Source organism: Ornithorhynchus anatinus, chromosome 2, assembly GCF_004115215.2.
Source record: "Ornithorhynchus anatinus isolate Pmale09 chromosome 2, mOrnAna1.pri.v4, whole genome shotgun sequence".
Classification (NCBI taxonomy): Eukaryota; Metazoa; Chordata; class Mammalia; order Monotremata; family Ornithorhynchidae; genus Ornithorhynchus; species Ornithorhynchus anatinus.
In genome coordinates, this window is record NC_041729.1 from 111,943,332 (window position 1) to 111,968,872 (window position 25,541).

Consider the following 25,541-nt stretch of genomic DNA (forward strand, 5'->3'; position numbering starts at 1 on the left):
ACGTGTGCTACTAATAATATGAAAAACTAAATAACCCACAAAAAAATCACTTTCAAATAAACCATAAATATGTGATGCACATTAGTGTAACAAAACCATTTTTGTAAACATTTCTTCAACATAACATGTGCATAAGATAAAAATGAAAACACTGTAGTCATACAGTTAGGATTATTTTGACTTATAGATAAAAGAAAAGTATTACTTATTGAAGCTTTAACTAAACCTAGGAGCATTTTTGCATTTTTAAAATTTTTGTTTTTGCTTTCCAAAGCACTGTTTCAAAAGAGTTCACCATTTTCTATGTAGTGGTTTCTTCGCAATACTGTTTTCAGGTGTCGTTTTGTCTCCTTGGCACTTCTGCAGATCAGGTAGCCACCAGCCCTCACTTGGCTAAAGGATAGGAACTTCACCAGTCCATTTGTGTGTGTGTGTAGGAGGGGGATCTCAGCCGATATCTGACCAATCACCCCTCCAGGAACTGAACTGATTTCAAGGTGGCTTCTGGGAAGACTTCCGGCCACTTAGACACACACAGAGCTTCACAAAACAAACCACGCGTAAGGTCACCTGACTGCCTGGCCTCCGTCAATTAAGTGACGGGGAGGGTGTGACTCCCAAGTGGAGGATCGAGGCACATTCCAGCCTCCTCTCTAACCTCCCAGTCCATGAGGCCCTAAGAATGGTCGAAGCTTCCTCCAGGTCAGCCGCAAACGATTAGGGAAGAGATGAGTCTCTTGGCTTTGGCCTCTGGTGCTCTCCGAAAGTCACATAATGAGGAAAAAAAACCTGCTAAAAATATGCCTTCGGCAATAAAAGTAAGGCTTACTTTGTTTCTAATCTTCCTGTGTGTGGGTCAGGGTTTCCTGGCTTGATGGTTTAAAAAAAAAAAAATCCAAAAAACTGAAAAAGTGTGGTTCAAAGGGGAGCTGACAGCATTATCACGCAGCAGTAGAATGGAAGAGAATTTCAGCAGATAGAATGGGGCCTGAATCGATGAGACAGCAGAAGGACTGCTGCGCAGAGGCCTCGAGTGGGGGCAGCTGAGGTTACAGAGATCTGTGACCAGAAGTTTGGTGAAAAGATTGGAAAAAAACTCCTCAATTGTCACGCCATGAGAAAGTTAACCACAGTAGACAACACCAGTGGACCACTGCTAACCTATGTACTGAATGAACAGCACCAGGCAGTTGTTAGCAAAATACTCCACCCAAAATAAACAGGTTAAAATGAACACGGCTGAATCATGACCCCTGTGCATTGTTACATACCCAACAGATTATTATATATTCAAAGATTTGTCAAGTAATGAACCTGTAGCCATTAAACAAATCATTACTCTCAAGCCATTTATTACAAATGTCAAGAACATAGTTATAAGACTGCCCTTTTACAGAGAAAACTAGAGAAAGGGAGGGGGAGAGAGAAGAGAGAAAAGATAGAGAGAGAGAAAGAGACACAAAAGAGAAAGAAAAGCCAGAACTTGGGTCTTAATAATAATAATATTGGTATTTGTTAAGCACTTACTATGTGCCAAGCACTGTTCTAAGCGCTGGGGTAGATACAAGGTAATCAAGTTGTCCCACATGGGGCTCACAGTCTTAATCCTCATTTTACAGATGAGGTAACTGAGGCCCAGAGAAGTGAAGTGACTTGCCCAAGGTCACACAGCAGATAAGCGGAAGAGCCGGGATTAGAACCCCAACCTTCTGATGCCCAGGCCCGTGCTCTAGCCACTATGTAATGCTGCTTCTCACATGCCATGCTGCTTCTCGTGGGTCTTAGATGGGTCTCAGATGGATCTTGCATCTAGAACCCAAGATATATATGCTGCGGTATGAATACACAGAATTAACTACATTCTTAAAATAGTTTTAGTGTATTGCATTTTTAAAAATGAAAAGCAACTTCCTGACAACAGTAACAGTTTGTAGAACTATCCAAATGTCAATCTGCCTGCTACTCAATGCAAATTTAGAAAAGTGAAATCTCTCCAATTGAAGACTCAATTCAGCCATCTGCCATTCATGGTGAACCCACTAAATGAAGCACTTTGCTTTCCAAAATCAGTAAGCAAATCACAACCATCAGTATTTTAATGCCATAAAGCTGTTTACCCCATATCGGTGACCAACTCTTCTCTCCTGCTGAAACTCACTACAGATTAACAGTCAAACTTTTCAACTGGTAGTTTCAATATTAAGATTAAATTAGACAATTTTTTCCCTCTAAAAATGTATAAAGTAAACCACCTCTTATTTTAATGCATAAAAACAATGAGGTAGGCACAAAAAAATAAATGTGTAATTTTTTTTTTCTGCAAGTGCAGACTGTGGTAAAACTGTTGTTGCACTTCTAGGTTTAAACAAAAATTAAACCTTTAACTGAGGCAGTGCTAATACTGTGACACAATCAAGTTCTGGCCAAACACAGAATCATTATAGAAAATGAACAAACTTTTTTTTTAATCACCTGCACAAATTTTAGGCAAAACCTGGTACACAGAAAAATGACAAAGCTCTTGGCCAGGCCAAAAACAGCACCCTCCCTCCCTCCCTCCCTCCCTTCCACCAAAAACAAACCCCAAAATGAAGAAACAAATTAAGATCCCTTTTCACTTCCCTCCCTCCCCACAACCCCCCACGGCCCACAAAAAGTTATCCTAGCCACTGTGCCTTTCACATTTTATAAATATTAACTTCTTAAACCTGCACCTTCCTCTTTGTCCACATATTGTCACATTACCAAAAAAAAAAAAGAAATGTCAATTAAATACATTGTTAATGTTACTATATTAAATCTGCTCTCTGCTTCAGCAAGACTGGCTCTCAGACCACCACTTTTTAACCTTCCCTTGCCTGCTCCCAGTCAAACCAACAGCCTGCTCAAGCCTCTCGCTTTATTTACTAACACAACAGAGTCATTCAAAGACAAGGAATTCTGGAGCTTCAAGGAAAATTGTGTTACTTTCTAAAGCATGATGCCAAATCCCAAACACTTCTATAATAGCACCTGATGGTAATATCTTAAAAAGCACCAGCTGCATTGCAGCCTTTATTAGAGAGAGGAGAAGGACAGAGAGAACAAATGAAAAAAGAGAGAAAGAGGAGGAAGGGAAGTAGGGAATAGAAGGGAAGAGAGGAGTAACTGAGATGGGGCAAGGCAAAGAAGGGGGACAGAAAAAATGGAGACAGAGTTAGAAATCTAACACCAGTGAAGCCTGCACATATATTTCACTGTGTTACATCAGTGCAGGTCTGTACTCCAGTTGCAAGTAATTCCAAGGTCTGAAGATCACCGAGACTCTGGATGTCAGCACTCTTCTCATCGTCATGCTGTTTCTACCAGCTCAGAAGAGAAGTCCTGCCTAGGGTCATGAAATAGACCTGACTGCTTCCACCGGACCGTACGGAGGCAAAGAAGACCTAGGGACAGAGGAGAAGGAACAGTGGCTGTTACAAGTGGCACCCAGCAAGAAAACCTATCTAGAATTGTACAGATAGCCCAGCTCTGCCTCTGGCCTGCTGTGAAGCCTCAAGCAAATCACAGTCTCTTTGGGCCTCACCTTCCCTATCAATAAAATGGTGCCAAAATCCCTGCATTTCTCTACCTCCTAGGGATGTCATGAGAATAAAATGATATAATTGACGTGAAAGGGCTGTCAGGAAATAAAAGGGCCATTCTAAATCAAGAAATTATTATTATTGGAAGAAGAATTAATGCTTATAACATGATTAGACAGAAAAGCTTTTAGATACTGGATCATAATAATAATAATAATGATGACTGTGGTATTTGTTAAGCACATTCTAATAATAATAATAATTGTGGTATTTGTTAAGTGATTCCTATGTGCCAGCCACTGTACTAAGTGCTGGAGTTAGTCAACTCAAGAGCAAATTGGGTTGGTCACAGTCCCTATTTCGCATGGGGTTCACAGTCTTAATCCCCGTTTTACAGATGAGGTAACTGAAGCACAGAGAAGTTAAGTGACTTGCCCAAGGCCACACAGCAGACAAGTGGCAGAGCCAGGATAAATCAAGTCCCAATTATTCCAGTGATGGGGAAAAGTGGGATTATGTCTAGAATCTATTTTGCAGGAGAAAAAGCCTTTCACCACAGAAATCTGATGGATTTGATTTACCAAAACCCAGGGTAAGTGAAAATCATTACCAAAGCCAAGTTCAGAAAAAGCATTACCTTGTCATTGCGTTCACATAAAAATTTGAGTCTTTGTGCCCTTTTGTGCATAAACACACCATCCAAGTGCCCAGTTTCCACGGATCGGATCTCAATAGCCTTCTCTCCCCAGCCCATGATCTGATTGGATCGAATATATGCTTTAGGAGAGAAACACAAAAAAAGGTTAAAGATGAGAAAAACTCAAATTGAAAGAAATATTTTAAGAACATGGCCAGGCAGTGTCTGTCTGTATGCTTGTGTTGTAAAAATTCATGTGAGAAAAAAACCTGTAAATTGAATATATTTTCCTCTATGGGTGGTGGGGGGGAATAGGCATTTACACCTTATATATGAATGGGTATATGTGTGGCAAATCAACATTACCATGATGAATAAAGGGGGAGATGGTGGTGAAAATGTATCAAAATTTTTTGGGGTTGTTTTTTTTTTGAGGGGGCAGGTTTCCATAAAATGAATCTCTTAATGCCTTATTAACAAGCTCTGACTGTCACCATCCTGCCAGCACTGCCAATGGTGGACTGGCACTGAACGCCCAAAGGACTGAGTTACGCACCCACAGATGTAGGCATCTCTCCCCATTGCAGAACCACATCTTTGGTGATTCTCCCGTACGTGTTAACGTAGACCCCCTCATCCTCATAGCACACCAGGAGCTCCATCCCATCCGTGTTTGGGAGGATGATTATCGCGTGCGGTTGGATGGTGCTCTGGATCTATGAGAGCAGAACAGAATAATAAAAATCATGGTATTCATTAAGCATTTACTGCATGCCAAGAACTGTACTGAGCCCAGAGGTAAATACAAAATGGCCACCAATCCTTACCCTACATAGGGATTACAGCCTAAGGGATCAGGGAGGGCCTGGGGCTGGGTTTTCCACAGGCCTAAGGCTTCTAGCAATAGACGCGATTCAGAAAAACGGATGGCATCAAAGAAGAACTCAGTACAGGTGTGTGCTTACATGGGTGGGCAGGTAAATATCGTAGACGGAACCTGAATCCACATCGACGGCATGGAATCCAGCACAGGAGCCGTAGATGACTTTCAGTCTTTGACCTTCTTCCACTGTCAGGTCCACCAGCAAGGGCTTGTGTATCAATTCCCCAAATGACTGCAAGACAGCAACCCCAAAAGATCAGGCAACTAAGTGAGCATTCTGGCTAAGAGAAAGGTTTCCCTTGGGACACGTGCACCGTTGGCTGGAATCAGACACTGTTGTGATTCAAATCTTTCATTTTGGAAAATTTGGCAGTGCAGATTAAACTACAGGACCAGAGTATCAGAGTAGAAACATGTCTTCCTTTGGAAAATTCCCCACAATTTCCTGCCAATTGGGCTAAGTCGTTGGAGCTTATTTATGCTAAGTGCTAATACATTCTTCTTCTTGTTATCATTAAAAGCAGTTAATGGAGCCCTAAGCACGGGTTCAGACAGGTTAGGTCTATGTTAAGAGCAAACTTATAATACACCAAATGTGGAATTTAAAGGATACCAAAGATCGTAACGGACTGACCTTAAATCCTTAACCGATGCCACCCACACCTAGGAGCGGCTGCCAAGAGCTGGCAGCATAAAGTCTCCTCAGCCGGACCAAAGGAGGGCCCTTCTCCCCACTCCTCTCTTGAACATGCCAAATCAGAACACTGAACCCAGTCTTCCCCTGGTAGGGCTGTGAGAACGGATGTTTGGATCGGGCCAGGAGAGAACAGGATAAATGAGTGCATGTAAGTGTGTCTAGATTCCTCATTTCTTCCTGTTTGTGAGATTATCCTCTATTCTCCTTTTCAGCATATAAATTCCTTCATCTGCCAGATTCCAAAGGCCCCAGTCTTCAGTCCACATCAGCTATTCAGTAACTTGGATATACCGTGCAACCTTATTGTTTCAAGATGCACTTCTATCTCTGAGACCACAACATGTACACGTTATCACCAACTTGGTACTACCCAATCCTTAAGGTTCCCGGCCCACTGAATCCCCCCAAGACTTTCCTCTCGACAGGCAATTCCATCTGATATCTCCCTCCTTTGTTGCTCTGTTTGCTGCCTTCTGCTCCAGGGACTTGAAGGTTCAAACAATGAAGACAAGCTCCTCCCTGGCACTCTCTGGACTCCTCTTCACACCATCAGCCTCGGCCACCATCACCCTCTTACCGAGCACCATCGGTGCTCCTGGGACTGTGCAGCCAATGTTACTGGAGGAAGATTTAAAACCCACTCCACTCCAAATTCTCATTCTCCTACAAAGATTCTGTTTGAATCTAGTGTGGAAATGGGGAATTATTGCTTAATCTGACTCCCTTCTCCATAATCTGGGCTAGCTCTTCCAACCCTCTAACTGCCTACTAGGATTTCGGGTGTACCCTCTTCTTTAGACTCACTCCTTTGGGGGACTCCACACTCATCTGGCTTTAGCTACCACAGTTAGTGCTCTAACCTGGGATTCTTGCCACTGTGGGCCTCAATGTCCATAAAGAGGCTCCTCGCCTCAAGCTTCTCCTTCATCGGTTGTATTTATTGAGTACAAAACACTGTACCAAGTGCTTGGGTTTCCACTTGTCCATCGTCCACATAGCAGTAAAAAATTAAGTTCCTTTAAGAATTGATCCAATTGTGTCAATTCCCCTTCTTAGAAGCCTACAGAGGCTCTGAGCTTCAGTACTCAACAACCTGGCCCCCTTTCCCTATTCGCCCTTGCCTACAACTGTCCACATGCCTGAACCCTCCACTTTTGCTGAGTAAAGTTATTCACACTCTGCTGTCCCAAAGCCAATGCTAAAGATCTTCGCCCTTTCCGGAATGCAGTCTTCTCCATATGGTCACCGGATCGTGGGCTTAGCCTTTTTTATAATGGCATTTGTCCAGTGCTTACTATATGCCAGGAACTGTACTTAGCACTGGGATAGATACAAGCTAATTAGGTTGGACACAGTCCATGTCCCAAATGGGGCTCACAGTTTTAATCTCCATTTTACAGATAAGGTAACTGAGGTACAGTGAAGTTAAGTGACTTGCCCAAGGTCACACAGCAGAAAATTGGCAGAGCCAGGATTAGAATCCAGGTCCCTCGACTCCTATGCCCACGCTCTTTCTACTAGGCCCCCTGCTCCTTCCAAATCCACCTCTTCCACTGTCCTTCCCAGTCCAACTCCTGATTGAGCATTCGAATCCCTACGGATTCCCTCAAAGGCTTATTCCTTTCACAAATTTCATTCTTGTGCTTCTACCTTTGCATTGGTTTATCTTCTGGTTCTAGACTTTTCTGTCATGGGATCTAATTGCAGTACCCAGATTTGTGATAGTCCCAAATTCCCCTGTAGAATAAAAATTCTTTGAGGGCAGAACATCATGTCATCTTTGTAATTCTCCACAGAGCAGAACAGCTCCAGAACAGCATTCGCCCACAGGAAGCTCTTAAAGTACACTCGTGCAGAGAGAGCTCTCACTCACACATTCACTACTGTTGACTGAACAAATGAAATGCTTACCTTAAATGCCATAAATTTATGATATGGCTTTGGGGCCCAGGCATAGACTTCCACAGAACTCTTCAAAGCAATTACCAGGAACTTGATTCTTTCATATTTTACTGCAAACAAACAGGAGAACAACATTCAGGATCAGCTTCAAATTCCAAACCAGTTTAGTTCCCTCAGAAAGGGTAAATAGCAGGGTCAAAAAATGAAGGGCCAGATCCAGATATACTAAGTACACAGTAATAATAATAATAATAATAATAATAATAATAATAGTATTTGTTAAGTGCTTACTATGTGCCAAGCACTCTTCTAAGCGCTGGGGGAGATACAAGGTAATCAGGTTGTCCCACGTTGGGCTCACAGTGTTAATCCCCATTTTCAGATGAGGTAACAGGCACAGGGAAGTTAAGTGACTTGCCCAAAGTCACACAGCTGACAAGTGACGGAGCTGGGATTAGAACCCACGACCTCTGACTCCCAAGCCCATGCTATATCCACTAAGCCATGCTGCCAAATCATCTTCATTTCTTTCCATTAATTGATGAACCATAAAAAATCATTTGAAGATTTATGCATCTGCATTCCTCCAGTGAACAGTACCATCACTGACCAGTGCCCTCTCACAGCTGTTTATGCTAAAAGGATTGCTATAACCTTGCCTTGGGAACATGACAATTTTCAGGCCTAAAGATCTGTCAATTGCCCTTCTATATGCTGGATTCAGCTAGTGGGTTACTTTCTAGCTCTTATATTACATAAAGTAAATATCCCCATATATTTAGAGAGCAGAACTTGTCCACTGATGCTCTAAATCACAGGGAAATAGAAACAAATCAAGGCCACCAAGAGAAGCTGGCAGATGTGAAGTGCCAATGTGGCCTCAAGCCACAATTCAAACTGCTGTGATATGAATCTTTACAGGAAGGATGGGGAAGGGGAAAAGGAGGTCCCAGGGAAAATAAGTACTTCAAAGGCATGAATAAATTTTGAATTTTGCAAAATGATTGACTTTTGGACAGTTACCAGGAAACCAATGTTGAAGAATTCCATTACCGGCGACCTCATCCTGACATCTGATGTTGAGAAGAGTTCAGAGGTGAAAATGTAGAGACCCTCGCAAATGTAGATTTGATATCTGAGACAGTATGGAACTTACGTAACTGAAAGATCTGCCAGACTATCTAAGGATACAGGGACCTTCTTGTATCCAGTTTCTATTTCTTTGTCATTCAGGCATCAATCAGTCAACGATATTTACTGAGTATTTACTGTGTGTAGGACATTGTTCTAAGCAGTTGGGAGAGTATAAAACATTGGAGTTGGTAGACAGAGCTTACAGTGTAGTTGGGGAGGCAGACATTAAAATAAATTACAGATAGGGAATATGGCAGAATATAAGGTAAATCACTGATACAGTTACCTCATCTGTAAAATGGGGATTAAGACTGTGAGCCCCACGTGGGACAACCTGATTACCTTGTATCTACCCCAGGGCTGAAAACAGTGCTTGGCACAAAGTAAGTGCTTAACAAATACTAAAATTATCATCATCATCATCACTGGACAGTGTTCTGCCTATGTAACAGAATTCAGTCAACTTTCAACTTTAGGGTGCAAATGAATAACTACCTGGTGAAACAATCTTCAGTTTTCTTCAAATTTAGTATTCTATCATAGAGCTGTAACACTCTGCAAAATGATCCATAACCAGTTCTTTCTCTTAGAAGATCCACTAAGTGCAGTAGTACAGGGTGATTCTTGGAGAAATTCTGATAATGAATCTGGTCTACTGATTTGGAATATTTTTCTAAGAGACCAGAGGTATATTCCCAGCACCATCCTTGATTTCCTCTTATTCCCAATGAAGCAGCATGGCCTAGTGGAATGAGCAAGGGCCTGGAAGTAAGCAAACCTAGGTTCCAATCTCTGCTCCATCTCTGCCTGATATGTGACTTTGGGCACATCAATTAAATTCTCTCAGTTTCCTCATCTGTACACTGAGGATTTTGTATCTGCTCTTCCTCCTACTCAGACTTTGAGCCCATATGGGACTGGGACTGTGCCTGACCTGCTTATCTTGTGTCTACCCTAGCATTGAGCACAGTGCATGGCACAGAGTAACATTTATTAAGTACTACAATTATGTATCACAATTATTATTACTATTATTATTACTAGTATTCCCAATTAAACAGTTTAACAAGGACAGAAATGGAATCTTCTGCTTTTACTGTACTCCCATGTGCCCCGTATAGTACTCTGCATACAATAGGCACCCAATAAATACTGATGATGAAAGTTGCGACCAAATACCAGGTCCCCTCGTATTTTCAGGCCTACTTATATAACTGAGATTAATAAAACTTCACCCTTAAATCTAAATCACCCAAAGCTTTGAAGCAATACATGTATCACCAATACTAAGTGCTCCAGGATGAAAAAACAATATTCACTTCCAGGAATCTCGATCTGTTTGCACAGGCAAAGCTTTCTTGAGAATAAAAGTGAACTAATCGAAGTGGCCACTATTATCACCAAAATATCTACTCCACAGTTTTTGCAGCAACAATAAACTTCTGCATTCCAAGGCCAAGTTATTAAGCACACTTTCACCTGGAATAAAGAGGCACGGTAGTCTTCACTTAAGCTGCTGTTGAATATATTGTCAATAGACTACTTCATTAAAGAAGTTGTTGGCATCCATTGTGACCCACCCATTATTTAAGATGACCTGCTGGCTCATACTTTGCATTCTTTGGTTTCTTACTGAGACATTCAGTCACTTGTCCCTACTTGACTCTTCTAAATTTCAGCATGGGAGATGCCCTGCCATTTGACAGTCATACTTTTATTCTGCATTGGCTGGCCCAGGTTCAGTAACTGTTGCTATGATGGTCAAGACAGCAGATGATACAATACTGTGCTGAAGAAGTCATGGCTTTTCTTTCTAACTAAGAAAAACAGAAGGCCTGAAGAATTGAAAGGCAAATGACTTGAGACTTGATTTTTACTCTATAGCCAAACTCATGGAAGTCACAACCTTCCCTTCAAGTGGCCCCTGTACAATTGCCCATTCATGCCGACTTTTGTGCACTGCTCTGTCCTAATCCATTTGGGATAAGAGGGTTCTTGCAATCCAATCAATCTCTGCTAAGAATCTGATTAAATAAATTACTTCCACCATCTGGATCATAGACATGCTTTTACTAGTCCTCAAATATTCATGTAATACTTAAGTTAACTTGAAAACTTAATTAGGTGGCATAACGATGAGCATGAACTCAATGAATCATTAACATAACCACGTGAACTGCAAAGTTCGGCTGCAGTCATCAATATGATTAGCGTTGAACCCTAACTCCAAGCTTTTGCAAAATTCTGCTTCTTTTAATTCTAGCAGAACCGGGACCATTTCTTTGAAGCCAAGCAACCTTTGAAAGGAACTGCTGGCTGGAAGAAAACCAAAACACACACAAACAGAAGCACTGTGGCTTAGTGGAGAGAGCATAGATAAAGGAGTCAGAAGATGTAGGTTTTAATCCCACATTTTGCATTTGTCTGCTGTGTGACCTTGGGCAAGTGACTTAATTTCTCTGTGCCTCAGTTACCTCATCTATAAAATGATTAAGATTGTGGGACATGTTGGACATACTGTGTCCACAAGACATGTCAAATTGTAAGTGCTGAACTAATATCAGAAATACAAACTCCTCAAACTTACCAACTTTATAGTGCACACATCCTTCCAAATCACCTACAGTGGTCCACCCTTGCTTCTTCTCAACTTCTGGATCATTATGAAGGATTTTATTTCTCAGCCAGGACAGGTAGTAAACTCGCAGTTTGTTCTTCTTTCCTAGTCAAAAAAATGCAAATGTAGTCTTAAAAAAAAGATAACTACTCTTAGAGGCATCAGCAATAAACAAAGGGGATGGTACATGAAATAAATAATAAACCTAGAGCGTAGTATATAAAATATCCACTCCACTAAAAATGCCACTTGTTTGGACCCCAGAAGAGAAGCAGCATGGCCTAGTGGAAAGAGCATGAACCTGGGAATCAGAGGACCTGGGTCTGAATCTCCACTCTGCCACTGCCTGCTGGGGGACCTAGGGCAAAATTACTTCAATCAGTCAATCAATGGCTCTGGTGAGCCCTGCTACACTAAGCACTTGGGAAAGTACAATACAATAGAGCTGGTACACATGTTCCCTGACTACAAGGAGCTCACCTTCTACAAAGGGATTAATTTAACTTCTCTATGCCTCAACTTCCTCATCTGTAAAACGGGGATTTAATTCATGTTCTCTCACTTTCTCCCATCTTGAATAACACAAAATTTGGGGTAAAGCTGCTCCCACATATCTTGTGGAACAGTTTTGCACATGCTTTTAAACAAGCCCTATTTATATCTGATACCTGAAAATATTTGCTACAATAATACTCTTTTCACAGTGTTCTATTTTTGAGAGATTTACATATAGAGTTCTAGATTACAAATGGGACAGGGACTATATCCAAGCTACTTATGCTGTAGAGTGATTACAATAGTAATAACAATAATAATTACTATTATAACTGTGGTATTTGTTAAGTGCTTACTATGTGGCAAGCACTGTACCAAGCACTGGAGTGGATACAAGATAATCAGGTACCACATAGGGCTCATAGTCTAAGTAGGAGTGGGAACAGATATTGAAACCCTATTTTGCAGATGAGGAAACTGAGGTACAGAGAACTTAAGCGACTTGTCCAAGGTCACATAGAGAAGTGCTGGAGCAGGGATGAGACTCCCTGTTCTCTGACTCTCAGGCCCGTGGTCTTTCCACTAGACCAAACTACTTCTCTAGCTGTTGCAGCACTTGGTGCAATGCTTGGCACATATAAGCCCTTAACAAACTTGTCATCTGCACTTGTCATTTCCTGTCTTGACTACTGCATGAGCCTTCTTACAGACTTCCCTGTTTCTACTCCTCTCTCTTGTCCATTCTTCACTCTGTTGACCCAATCATTTTTCTAAAACATCATTATTTGTACACCTCCTGGCTTCTCAAAAACCTTCAATAGTTACCCATTCCCCCCTGAATAAAGCAGAAACTCCTAACTATTGACTTTAAGTTACTTAACACTCTCTCCCCTTCTTATCCTCACCCCTCGCCTATTAAACCCCAGTTTGCATGCTTTGCAGTTTTCAAACTAAATTAATTATGGTACTTTGTTCTCATCTATCCATGTAACTTGCTCAAATATCCCTTCTTCCTCGAACTCCTTCCTCCTCCACATACAGCACATTACTGTTTCCCCAACTTCCAAACCCTCCCGAAAGCACATCTCCTTCAGGAGGTCTTCCCTGATTAATCTCATATCTCCCCATTCTATTTCCCAACTACTGACACTTCAACCCACTATACTGCCCAAGACCTTGTTTAGCACATAAACTGCATAGACTGAGCTCTCAGTTAATACCCTGGATTGACCAACTGAAACAAAACCTTTTCACCAACTCCCATTTCTTGGCATCTTGAATATCATACAATTTGGGGTGAAGCCACTCCCACATATCTTGTGGAACAGCTTTGCACATGCTTTTAAACAAGCCCTATTTATATTTGATACCTGAAAATATTGGCTAAAAAATAATATTACTTTCACAGTGTTCTATTTTTGAGAGACTTACATATATAGTTCTAGATTACAAATGGGTTTAAATCCTAAAATCAAGTTCCAGCAAAACAAGAGTAGGGGCATTGAAAGATACTTTACCAGATATTGTCACCAATACGTTCAAGCCTTCCAGTACATCCATCTGCTGAAACCGCCTCCGGTTGATTAGTGGATAAACTTTTCCTTGGCCACTTCTGTCCAGCAGCATGAGGCCACTCTCTGTACCCACCAACAAATTCACTCCTATTGGAAAAAAAAAATATGACATGTTATGAGTCCCAGGAACTGATATTCAATGACTGAGAATCAACCAACCAAAATAATGTGATGTTCGGGGATCATTCAAATAAAGCACCTCATTTCACTGTACAATGTACACACTACACTACTAGAACACTAGTAAGTTCTATAGAACAGAATCGACTGTACTATGAGGATTAGACAATCATCCTCATCTATATTAAAGTATAATAATTCCAATGTTTGCTATGCTATTTTACTTGGTCAGGAAAAACGGTGGCAGGGGGAATGTTTTACTGTGGGGAATTAACAGATAGGAAAAAACCCAAAATTATTTTGCTCCTTGATTTTTCCTAACTTGGCAGTGATAAATGCACTAGTCAGGCAGTGATTTTTCTTTGTGTAAAGAGGGAGGAGAGGAGGAGCAAAGAAGCATATACTGCCCATACTGTGCTTTTCAGCAGAGTGAATAAGCTAAAAAATCCTGAGGTGGTTATAATAATATTAATTGAGCACTTGGGAGAATAAGATATAACATCAAACATATTTTCTGCCCACATCGAGCTCAGAGTCTAGAGGAGACAGATATTAATATAAATAGATAAATGAATAAATTACAGATATATATAGGTATATACATATGTGCCGAGGGGAAGGGAGAGAGGATGAATGAAGGAGCAAGTAAGAGTGGCACAGCAGGGAAGGGAGAAGAGTAAAGGAGGGCTCAGTCAGAAGGCCTTCTGGAGGAGATGTGCCCTCAATAAGGTTATAAAGGGAAAGGCTGAAAGGAAAGAATTCTTAGGAAACAATTTCACATCCAACTCTGGCAGGAAAAGTGAGTGCTCTGCACACAGTAAGCGCTCAACAAAAACAATTGATGGATAAATCGTTTGGACAGGCTAAGTGGGGAATATTTGTTCTCATAAAACTAAGACACGGGAGTTTCATCAAACACTGATGGAGGTAGGTGCAAAACAGACAAAAGGAAACACTTCTTCATACAATGGCCATAAGAAATATGTAATGTGTTCCCAAAGGAAGTTCGGTAAATCAACAACAGCAGCAGGCTGGGATGGGGGGCGTTGCTGGACAAATTCATGGAAGTGTTATATTGGCTTATTAATCAATCAGTGGTATTGGAGAACTTTGTGAAGAGCACCCTACTAAGTATTGTATTGGAGAATACAATAGAATTGGTATACATGATTCTGGCCTAAAGGCTCTTACAACCTAATCTTATTAATTGCTCAATCAATGGTATTTACTGAGTGCTTACAATGTGCAAAGCACTGTACTAAGCACCTGAGCAGGTATAATATATCAGAGTTGAGAGACACGTTCCCTGCTCATAATGACCTTACAGTCTAGATGGGGGAGGCAGACACTGACATAAATAAATCAATTAGAGATATGTACATAAGTGTTGTGGGGCTGAGGGTGGGGTGAATATCAAGTGTTTAAAGGGTACAGATCCAAGGGCATATGCAATGCAGAAGAAGGAGTTGGGTAAAGAGAGCTTCTCTGGAGAAAGTCCTTGGAGGAGATGTGACCTAAATAAGGCTTTAAAGATAGGGCGAGTCGTGGTCTGGCATATAAGGAGGGGAATGGAGTTCCATGCCAGAGGGAGGACATGGAAAAGAGGAGTAGTGAGATAGACAAGATCGGGGCACAATGAGTACACTGGCATTAGAGGAGTGAAGTGTGCTGGCTGGGCTGCAGTAGGAGATCAGTAAGGTAACGTATGAGGGGACAAGCTGATTGAGTCCTTTAATGATGATGGTAAGGAGTTTCTGTTTGATCCAGAGGTGGACGGACAACCCCTGGAGGTTCTTGAGGAGTAGGGAGATGTAGACTGAACATTTATTTTAGAAAAATGATCTGAGCAGCAGAACGAAGGTATGGACTGGAGTTGAGAAAGAAGTCAGGAAAGAGGCAGAGGGAGTAATTGAGGAGTGATAGGATAAGTGCTTGGATCAGCATGGTAGCAGTTTGGGTGGAGAGGGCCAATTTTAGCTATGCCGTGAAGGTAGAATCAACAGGATTTGGTGACAGACTATTAGAGGGAAAGAGCAGGAAAGTCCATTCTTCTAAAACGCACATTTTCATTGCATATTCTGAATAGGAAGCTCTTGAGTTTTTCCCACAACACATGGCTGTCTGGACACAGTATCATATGGTGTCTGAAGAAACAGTTTTGTGCATGTTTCAGGCATTTAAGATGTGACTACTGTATCACAAGTTTTCTGCAACATAACTCTCTATAACATAGCATTAAAGAGAATTGACTACATGGGACCAATTTAGGGAAGATAGCTGGTACATCCCTCAAATTCAGAAATTGGTGGGCTGGGGGGGAAGAGACACAGAGAACAGCTTTTAATCACATTGTTCTTCCAAGTATGTTACCACTGACAGCGACCCAACAATGGACTTGATGAAAAGTGGCTTTAACTAGGCTTTGCCCAACTTATTGCCTTAGAGAAAACTTCAAAAATAGTGCCCTGATACCTAGTCATTATGTTTCTGAAATATGGGACCACAACTTGATTATTCATTCATTCATTCAATAGTATTTGAGTGCTTACTATGTGCAGAGCACTGTACTAAGCGCTTGGAATGAACAAGTCAGCAACAGATAGAGACAGTCCCTGCTCTTTGACGGGCTTACAGTCTAATCGGGGGAGACAGACAGACAAGAACAATGGCAATAAACAGAGTCAAGGGGAAGAACATCTCGTAAAAACAATGGTAACTAAATAGAATCAAGGCGATGTACATTTCATTAACAAAATATTACACTGTCTCACACAGCATCAGTCACATCACTAAATAGGTTAGGTGTTAAATAACTATTTGTTGACTGATCAACCAAAAAAGACCCAAATCTCAGGGGTCGATATGACTGTCGAGTTTCCACAGTGAGCTAGGGCCTTGAGTAATTCCTTTTCTCGACAGAGATAATTTAATAGGGCTACCGAAGCAATCCATGTGTAAGAAGACATGCAAGCACTCAATTAATAGGATTTAATAATAATAATAAATGACCACCGTCCTTAAGAAGATTTATAATATGTCAGAGCCTTCCTCTCACTCTTCACCCCTCAATGGGTGTCAGAGGCAATCGTAATAATAATAATTGTGGTATTTCTTTAGCACAGATTATATGCCAAACCCTGAACTAAGCACTAGGACAACATTTAACATTTTTAGGACAGATACAAAATAACCAGCTTGGACACAGCCACCGTCCTACATGGGATTTCCGGTATAAGTAGGAAGAGAACAAGTATAGTATAAATAGGAAGAGAACAGGTTCCTAACCCTCATTTTAGAAAGAAGGAAAAGGAGCCACAGAGAGGTAATATTATTTCCTCCAGGTCACACATCAAGCAATCCTTGACACCCAGACCTGTGCTCTACCCTCTAGCCATGCTGTGTCTCCCTTTTCACTCTGACAGGCATCTTCTCTGCCATTTCTCCTATCTGCAATTTATTTTAATGCATGTCTCCTCAGTTAGATACTAGGCTCTTTGTGGGAGGAGATCATACCTACCAACTCTACTGCAACTCTGCCAGCTAGTTAGTATGGGGCTCTGCACACAGAAGCACTCAATAAATACCACTGACTGATTGATTTGAACTTTCTCAGTTATCATAACTCTCCTTATACTCTTGGATCACTGGAAGATTGAAGAGATGCTCCTGGGACATAAAATGGCTTATAAAAGAGCACTTAGGAAGGAGGGTGGAAATAATTTATGTGTCCCCCTTGTGGTTGAACCTTGTAAAAGCTGGAAATCTGGGATGCGGGTCTACCTGGGCTCAATTCTGGGTAACAATCACATATGCGCAGTTGCCCCCGGGGCTGTTGGAAAGTGGTGTTCAGGAGTCTAGCACTAGATTTGGAACAACTACATATAGACATTACCATTCGAGAGACAGAGGGAAGGAAGTATAAGGAGAAGAGAAAGAGGAGAAAGGGGCAAGATGATGATTAAGTGCAGATGATCTTTTCCACTGTTTCATAAGTAATAATGCACACACCTGCTGAATTCTATCTTATGAGTTCCAGAATGTCTTGGTTATAAATAACGTAGCATGGCCTAGAGGATAAAGTACGGGCCCGGGAACCAGAAGAACTGGGTTCTAATCCCGGCTCCATCAGTTGCCTGCTGTATGACCTTGGAAAAGTCACTTAACTGCTCTGTGCCTCAGTTTCTTCAACTATAAAATGGGGGTGCAATACCCTTTCTCCCTCCTAGTTAGACTATGAGTCCAGTGCTTAGAACAGTGCTTCAGAGCTTAGAAATGTGCCTGGCATTTAGTAAGTGCTTAACAAATACTATTATTATTATTATTTTTAGGGACAGGGACTGTATTCAGCCTCATAAAATTACATCTATACCAGTGTTTCCCACTCCCTTTTGCATCACCCTGATTTGAACCCTTTATTAATGCCTTCCTCAGCCTAACAGCACTTAAGTACATAATAATGTCCATAATTAATTTATATCAATGTCTGTAAGCTTATTTGAGACAGGGAATGTATCTACCAACTTTGTTGTACTGTACTATTCCATGCACTTAGGTTAGTGCTCTACAAACAATAAGCTCTCAGTAAGTACAACAGATTAGCATTGTGCTTGATACTTAGCAAGCATTTTTAAAAATGAAGTCAATGACACCTTGAGGATTTTATAATTTCAAGTCCCCTACTTCAAAAACAAAGGAGTTAATCAATCATGTCTACTGAGTGCTTACTGTGTGCAGAGCACTGTAATAAGTACTTGGGAGAGTACAATATAACAGAGTTGGTAGACACGTTCCCTGCCTACAATGACTATTTCTCCAGATTAGTACAGTACACAGTACAGTGACTCCTTCAAGAACTCTTGCTCCAGAAAGAAATAACAGAATAGGCTGGTCATGAAAAGAGCAAGGGAAATTCCTCTCTGGAATATTGGGCCTACTGTCCTTGCATCTGAAGTCGCTGATGAAGTTGACTGTTTTGTACATTTTCTAGTATGTCCTTTTGATTCTTATTCAAAGAGATATTTATTTTGACTTAATTTTAAATACTTTTTCTCACAGGTTGAAATGATTGCTAGACTGTAAACTTCTTGCAGGCAGAGATCACATTTACCCATTCTACTATACTTTCTCAATCGCTTAGTAGAGTTCTCACTGTACAGTAGATGTTCAATAAATACTACTGATTGAATGGATAGTTGCATATAAACTTTTCAGAAAACATCTACAGATCTCTTTCTTAAAACAGTAGTCTTTTAATGAATCTCCAGTATCTATTAATTTTGGAACTCTTATCCATGCCAATGGTTCCTTGTAAGAGCCTCTCAAAACACATGCACCTAAAAAAAAATCTTCCTATTGGTCTCTAAAATACCAACACATAATATGAATGGGAACTGCAATATAACTCTGTAATATAGCAGTCTCCCAAGCACTTAATACAGTGCTCTGCACACATTAACTTCTCAATAAATACATTTGAATGATTTATTGATGGAAACTGAGCAAAAGAGAAATGGTACATATCTCACCAGCACCTCTCTCAGTGAAAAATGAGGTCTATTTCAATACAAAATTAAGTCTCCTTTCATTCATTCATTAAATCGTATTTATTGAGCACTTACTATGTATAGAGCACTGTACTAAGCACTTGGAATGTACAATTCGGCAACAGATAGAGACAATCCCTGCCCAACAATGGGCTCACAGTCTAAATGGGGAAGACAGACAACAAAACAAAACAAGGTCTCCTGAAATGGACTGATTTTGTAGAGAAAAAAATACAACTAAATTAATCAAAAACAATCATTGTAAGAAAAAATTAATTTTGACAATGTTCCCTACCATTTTATGAATTATATCTATGGCTTAGTGGAAAGAGCACGGGTTTCGGAGTTGGAGGACATGGATTCTAATCTTGGCTCCGTCCCTAGTCTGCTGTGTGAACTTGAGCAAATCACTTAACTTCTTTATGCCTCAGTTGCCTCATCTGTAAAATAGGGAATACGACTGTGAGCTCCACATGGGATAAGCTGATTACCTTGTATCTACCCCATGCTTAGAACAGTGCTTGGCACACAGTAAGCGCTTAACAAATACCATAATTATTATTATTATCTAATTGGTTTTTGATAGGCTAGAAGCAGCAACAAAAATTCACTGGAACTCCTCAGAGAAAACAGCTGAGCCACACTGAATAAGAGGTGTAATTAAGCTGATGCAGGATTCCTGTCACAGAGACTAGAAAAACCTCAAAGACTTTTCACAGAAAACACACCCTCAAAACTGCAAAAACAGCTGGGGTAGAGCCCTGATAAAGAACAACAGAACCAAGGAAGACAGCAGCTGCAAGTCATAACAATGCTCCCTGGAAGCTGGGAAAGCGTGGTTGAGGAGCCAGGAGCTCAATGCATTTAAATGAAGACAACTTTGGCTCCTCAAACCAGTTCATATCTTGGATTCTTGTGATTTCAAGACTTAGGATTTTCAAACCTCCTCAACTTTTTGGTACTAATAGATAGATGGCAGATTCTATGAGGCAGCAAAGGCTGGTGAGACCATGATTAGAACAATATCCAAGTCAAATTCTAATGCAGTATTTTAGTGCTCAGGATCATCACTATACACATGAAGCTTCCTGTTCAGCCTTTGCAAGTCTCCGTTTCCTCAGCCATTAGTGGGGCTAGGAAGATGAAAGAAAAGGGGCCTTAATTAAATTGCACAATTCTGAAGTGAACATTTAAAACAGGCTAGAGCTCTCTCACCCCAAATAGTGTTGGGGTGAGAAGCAGCGTGGCTCAGTGGAAAGAGCACGAGCTTTGGAGTCAGAGGTCATGAGTTCGAATCCCAGCTATGCCACTTGTCAGCTGTGTGACTGTGGGCAAGTCACTTCACTTCTCTGTGCCTCAGTTACCTCATCTGTAAAATGGGGATTAAGACTGTGAGCCCCACGTGGGACATCCTGATTCCCCTGTGTCTACCCCAGCGCTTAGAACAGTGCTCGGCACATAGTAAACGCTTAACAAATACCAACATTATTATTATTATTATGATGTTGTTACTAAGGACACTTCATGTTACCTTTACCGAAGGGACTCGCTCTGATCAGAACATGCTTTATCTCAATCTAAACAGGTTCCTCAGGAGGTGGGCAGAAGACAAGTAATACAGCCACAAAGAAATTAAACTGATCTTCAAAAGCAAAGGATAAGCATCCTTTACCACACCCACCACGCACCCTTAGAGGTGTGGCCAAAAGGCAGAAGGTCGGTAATATGTACCGATCTGCTGCTCAACCAATGTTTTCTGTTGCTGGTGATGATGATTGGAAGCACGCAGGTGCGGAAAGTAGGATGTACTAAGTAACAGAGCCATCAGGAACATCCCCGACATGGCAACAATCCTAATAACCACAGATATTCACTGTGCTGACTAAGGCTATCCCAAAATGGCAGCGGGAAAATTTCAGGGGCAATCCAAGGGCCCTCCCAAGAGATGACTAAACCTTTTTACTCCCACCTAGGTGGATGGTAGGGAGCCCAGGGAATGGAGATTCAATCACTGTCCAACACTACTTTCACAGAAGCCATGGGTGGTATGGTTCTGTAGGGTTCGTTCTTTCCCTCTGTGCCTGTGCAGCCCCAGTCTGAATGCATCTCTAATCATGCCAAAGAAGGTCCTTTGGTGGTACGGGGCTGTCTTGTGCAGCAGGAGCTCCTGAAGGGACTCTAACTGCTATGGGCCTTCTAAAAAAAATGTTCAGGCCACATTTCCCCACTCCTCAAGAATCTCCAGTCATTGCCCACACACCTATGCATCAAAGAGAAACTCCTCACTATTGGCATTCAATTGCTAGCTCCCTCCAACCTTACCCTGTTGATTTCCTAATACAATCCAGCCTATACACTTCGTTCCTCTACTGCCAACCTTCTAACTTCACCACGATCTAGTACTGGCACCTTGTTCCTGTCATCACTTTGGCCTGGAGTTCCCTCCTCCTTCATATGCGACAGACCACCACTCTCCCCACCTTCAAAGTCTTACTAAAATTGAATCTCCTCCAAGATAATCCCTCATTTTCCCTACTCCCTCTACCCTAGGCATCACCCCTACCCTTTAAACACCAGATGTTCACCTCACCCCAACCCCATTGCATATATATATATATATATATATACAGAGAGAGAGCCGTTAATTTATTTTAACATCTGTCGACACCTCTAGACTGCATTATTATGGGATTTAAGAGTTTACAATATACCAGGCACTGTACTAAGCGTTGGGGTCGATACAGGCTAATCAGGTTGAACATAATCCCTGCCCCACATGTGGCTAACAGTCTACGTAGGAAAGAGCAGTATTTAATCTCCATTTTACAGATGAGGAAACTGAGTCACAAAGAGGCTAAGCAACTTGCTCCCAAGGTCACCCAGCAGGCAAGTGGCAGAGCCGGGATTTGATCCCAAGTCCTCTGACTCCTAGGCCTGTGCTCTTTCCACTTGGCTATGCAGCTCCTTGTGGAGAGGAAATGTGTCTACCAACTGTTGTATTGTACTTTACCAAGTGCTTAGTACAATGCTCTGCACACAGTAGGTGCTCAGTAAAAATGACTGATGGATTGAAGGGCTATATCATTTTAAAGGAGTTGGGAATGTGGGAGGAAAATGGCCTCCAGGGGCCACCTTCAGCAGGCTCTGGAACCCCGGGTGATGACAAGGAGGAGGGTTCCATGGGACTCCATGTGCTCTAGACCAGGGCAGATGATTTAAGGCCACTGTGGTTCAGTGGACAGAGCCTTCTAGCCAGGGGTGATATGGTAATGAGTTAATTGTCGGGGGGCCTGCTTCTATGACCGAAGGAAGCAATGTGGGGCGCAGAGACAATGCACTCTTCTATACCTCTCCTCTACAGTGACCAGAATGTCATGTCCTGCCTCAGAGGAGGAAGCTCTCCCATCATACTAGTGAGACTGATTGACTGACGGTGTATCCAGCGCTTAGAACAGTGCTCCAGCGCTTAGAACAGTGCTCTGCACATAGTAAGCGCTTAACAAATACCAACATTATTATTACTATTTATTAAGCACTTACCATGTGCTGAACGTTGTAATCAGCACTAAGAAAACATAGTTGAGACAGTTTATCACCCACAAAGACTTACAATTCAAATGGGAGAGGACAGCCACAAAGAAGCTTCCTCCAAGTTTTGAAAATACTAATGATAATAATGATGACGATAAGGATAACAACTGTGGTATTTGTTTGGTATGGTACTATGTGCCAAGAACTGCACTAAACTCTAAGATAGAAAGAAGCAGTGTGGCTTAGTAGAAAGAGCATGGGCTTGGGAGTCAGAGGTTGTGGGTTTTAGTACCAGCTCCGCCACTTACCAGATGTGTGACTTAGGGCAATTTTTCTGTGCCTCAGTTACCTTATCTGTAAAATTGGGATTAAGACTATGAGCCCCACATGGGACAACCTGATTACTTTGCTTCTACCCCAGTGCTTAAAACAGTGCTTGGCACACAGTAAGTGCTTAAATACTATCATTACTATTATTATAGATACAAGGTAATCACTCCTCTAGACGGTAAAATCTTCTATATTCTAAGATCATTATAGGCAGGGACATGTCTGCTAATTCTGTTGTACTGTACTCTCCCAAGTGCTTAGTACAATTATCTGCACATAGTAAGCACTTTAATAAATACCACTGATTTATATCAGGTACGAATCCTGTCAGACATGGAATTCACAGTCTATGTAGCAGGGAGAACAGCTAATGTAATCCCATTTGACAGATGAAGGATACTGAGGCACAGGGAAATTAAATGACTTGCCCAAGGTCACACAGCAGGCCTCTAACTCAGGCCCATTCTCTTTCCACTGGACCATGCTGCTTGAAAACAATGCCTACCTGACAATTTTTTAAAATGATAATGGTGACAGAATTTTACACAAGACCATAAATCTTGTGGTATGGCACTGTACACAACTTTGTGACCTCGTACGACAGTTAAGACTCTTGATTCCAGGTTAGGTAAGGAAAGTTGCAGCTTAAAAAATGACTCTTCCACTTTTCCTCCATCTCAATTTATTTCAGGTTGCCTCTGCTGTCCTTATTTTATTGTTTCTGGCAGTGAGGTCCTTCAGATGAAATGGCAGAACACCAAATAAAACTTCCCCTCTGATTCTGCGAGAATCATATCAGAGCCACAGTCTCTTTAATGAGTGCCTCTGACACTGTCGACCATCCCCTTCTCTTCCACACTTTATCTCACACTGGCTTCACGGACTCCGTCCTCTACTGGTTCTCCTCTTATCTCTCTGGCCGGTCATTCTCGGTCTCCTTTGCAGGCTCCTTCTCCCCGTCCCATTCTCTAACTGTTGGGGTTCCCCAAGGGTCAGTTCTTGGCCCTCTCCTGTTCTCCATCTACACTCACTCCCTCGGTGCACTCATTCACTCTCACGGCTTCAACTATCACCTCTATGCAGATGACACACCGATCTACATCTCTGCCCCTGTCCTCTCCACCTCCCTTGAGGCTCGTATCTCCTCCTGCCTCCTAGACGTCTCTACCTGGATGTCTGCCCGCCACCTAAAACTCAACATGAGCAAAACTGAGCTCCTCATCTTCCCTCCCAAGCCCTGTCCTCTCCCTGATTTCTCTATCACTGTGGACGGTACGACCACCCTTCCCGTCTCTCAGGCCTGCAACCTCAGTGTCATCTTTGACTCGGCTCTCTCGTTCACCCCACACATCCGATCTGTCACCAAAACCTGCCAGTCTCACCTTTATAATATAGCCAAGATCCGCTCTTTCCTCTCCACCCTAACGGCTATCTTACTGTTACTCTGATCTCCCTTCCTCCTCTTTCTCCCCACTCCAGTCTATTCTTCATTCCACTGCCCGGCTCATCTTCCTGCAGAAACGCTCTGGACATGTCACTCCCCTTCTTAAAAACCTCCAGTGGTTGCCTATCAACCTCCGCGCAAAACAAAACCTTCTCACTCTAGGCTTCAAGGCTCTCCATCACCTTGCCCTCTCCTACCTTCTCTGTTTCCACTGCCCACCCCGCACGCTCCACTTCTCTGCCGCCCACCTCCTCACCGTACCCCGTTCATGCCTATCCCGCCGTCAACCCCTGGGCCACGTCCTCCCGTGGTCCTGGAATGCCCTCCCTCCTCACCTCTGACAAACTCATTCAATAGTATTTATTGAGCGCTTACTATGTGCAGAGCACTGTACTAAGCGCTTGGAATGAACAAGTCAGCAACAGATAGAGACAGTCCCTGCCGTTTGACGGGCTTACAGTCTAATCGGGGGAGACAGACAGACAAGAACAATGGCAATAAATAGAGTCAAGGGGAAGAACATCTCGTAAAAACAATGGCAACTAAATAGAATCAAGGCGATGTACAATTCATTAAAATAAATAGGGTAAAGAAAATATATACAGTTGAGCAGACGAGTACAGTGCTGAAGGGATGGGAAGGAAGAGGGGGAGGAGCAGAGGGAAATGGGGGAAAAAGAGGGTTAAGCTGCGGAGAGGTGAAGGGGTGGTGGTAGAGGGAGTAGAGAGAGAAGGGGAGCTCTTGGAGGAGGTGAGTTTTAAGTAGGGTTTTGAAGAGGGGAAGAGAATTAGTTTGGCGGAGGTGAGGAGGGAGAGCGTTCCAGGACCGCGGGAGGACGTGGCCCAGGGGTCAACAGCGGGATAGGCGAGTCCGAGGGACGGTGAGGAGGTGGGCGGCAGAGGAGCGGAGCGTGCGGGGTGGGCGGTAGAAAGAGAGAAGGGAGGAGAGGTAGGAAGGGGCAAGGTGATGTAGAGCCTTGAAGCTTAGAGTGAGGAGTTTTGTTTGGAGCGGAGGTTGATAGGCAACCACTGGAGGTGTTTAAGAAGGGGAGTGACATGCCCAGATAGTTTC

The 25,541-nt window shown here is 42.2% G+C and overlaps 1 protein-coding gene across 8 annotated transcripts in view; it reads right to left on the reverse strand.

The window, feature by feature from the left end:
- Nucleotides 1–2,318: 2,318 nt before the first annotated feature.
- MAP4K4 (mitogen-activated protein kinase kinase kinase kinase 4) overlaps nt 2,319–25,541 on the reverse strand; it is a 269,726-nt gene continuing 246,503 nt past the window's right edge. For all 8 annotated transcript variants that reach the window (XM_039911193.1, XM_029057433.2, XM_039911195.1 and 5 more), the window contains 7 exons: nt 13,446–13,589; nt 11,404–11,538; nt 7,692–7,792; nt 5,166–5,315; nt 4,757–4,916; nt 4,201–4,340; nt 2,319–3,425 (listed from right to left, as the gene is read on the reverse strand). In XM_039911193.1, the coding sequence (XP_039767127.1) occupies nt 3,342–3,425; nt 4,201–4,340; nt 4,757–4,916; nt 5,166–5,315; nt 7,692–7,792; nt 11,404–11,538; nt 13,446–13,589 (914 nt within the window). In that variant the 3' untranslated portion in view covers nt 2,319–3,341. The remainder of the gene's footprint in view (nt 3,426–4,200; nt 4,341–4,756; nt 4,917–5,165; nt 5,316–7,691; nt 7,793–11,403; nt 11,539–13,445; nt 13,590–25,541) is intronic.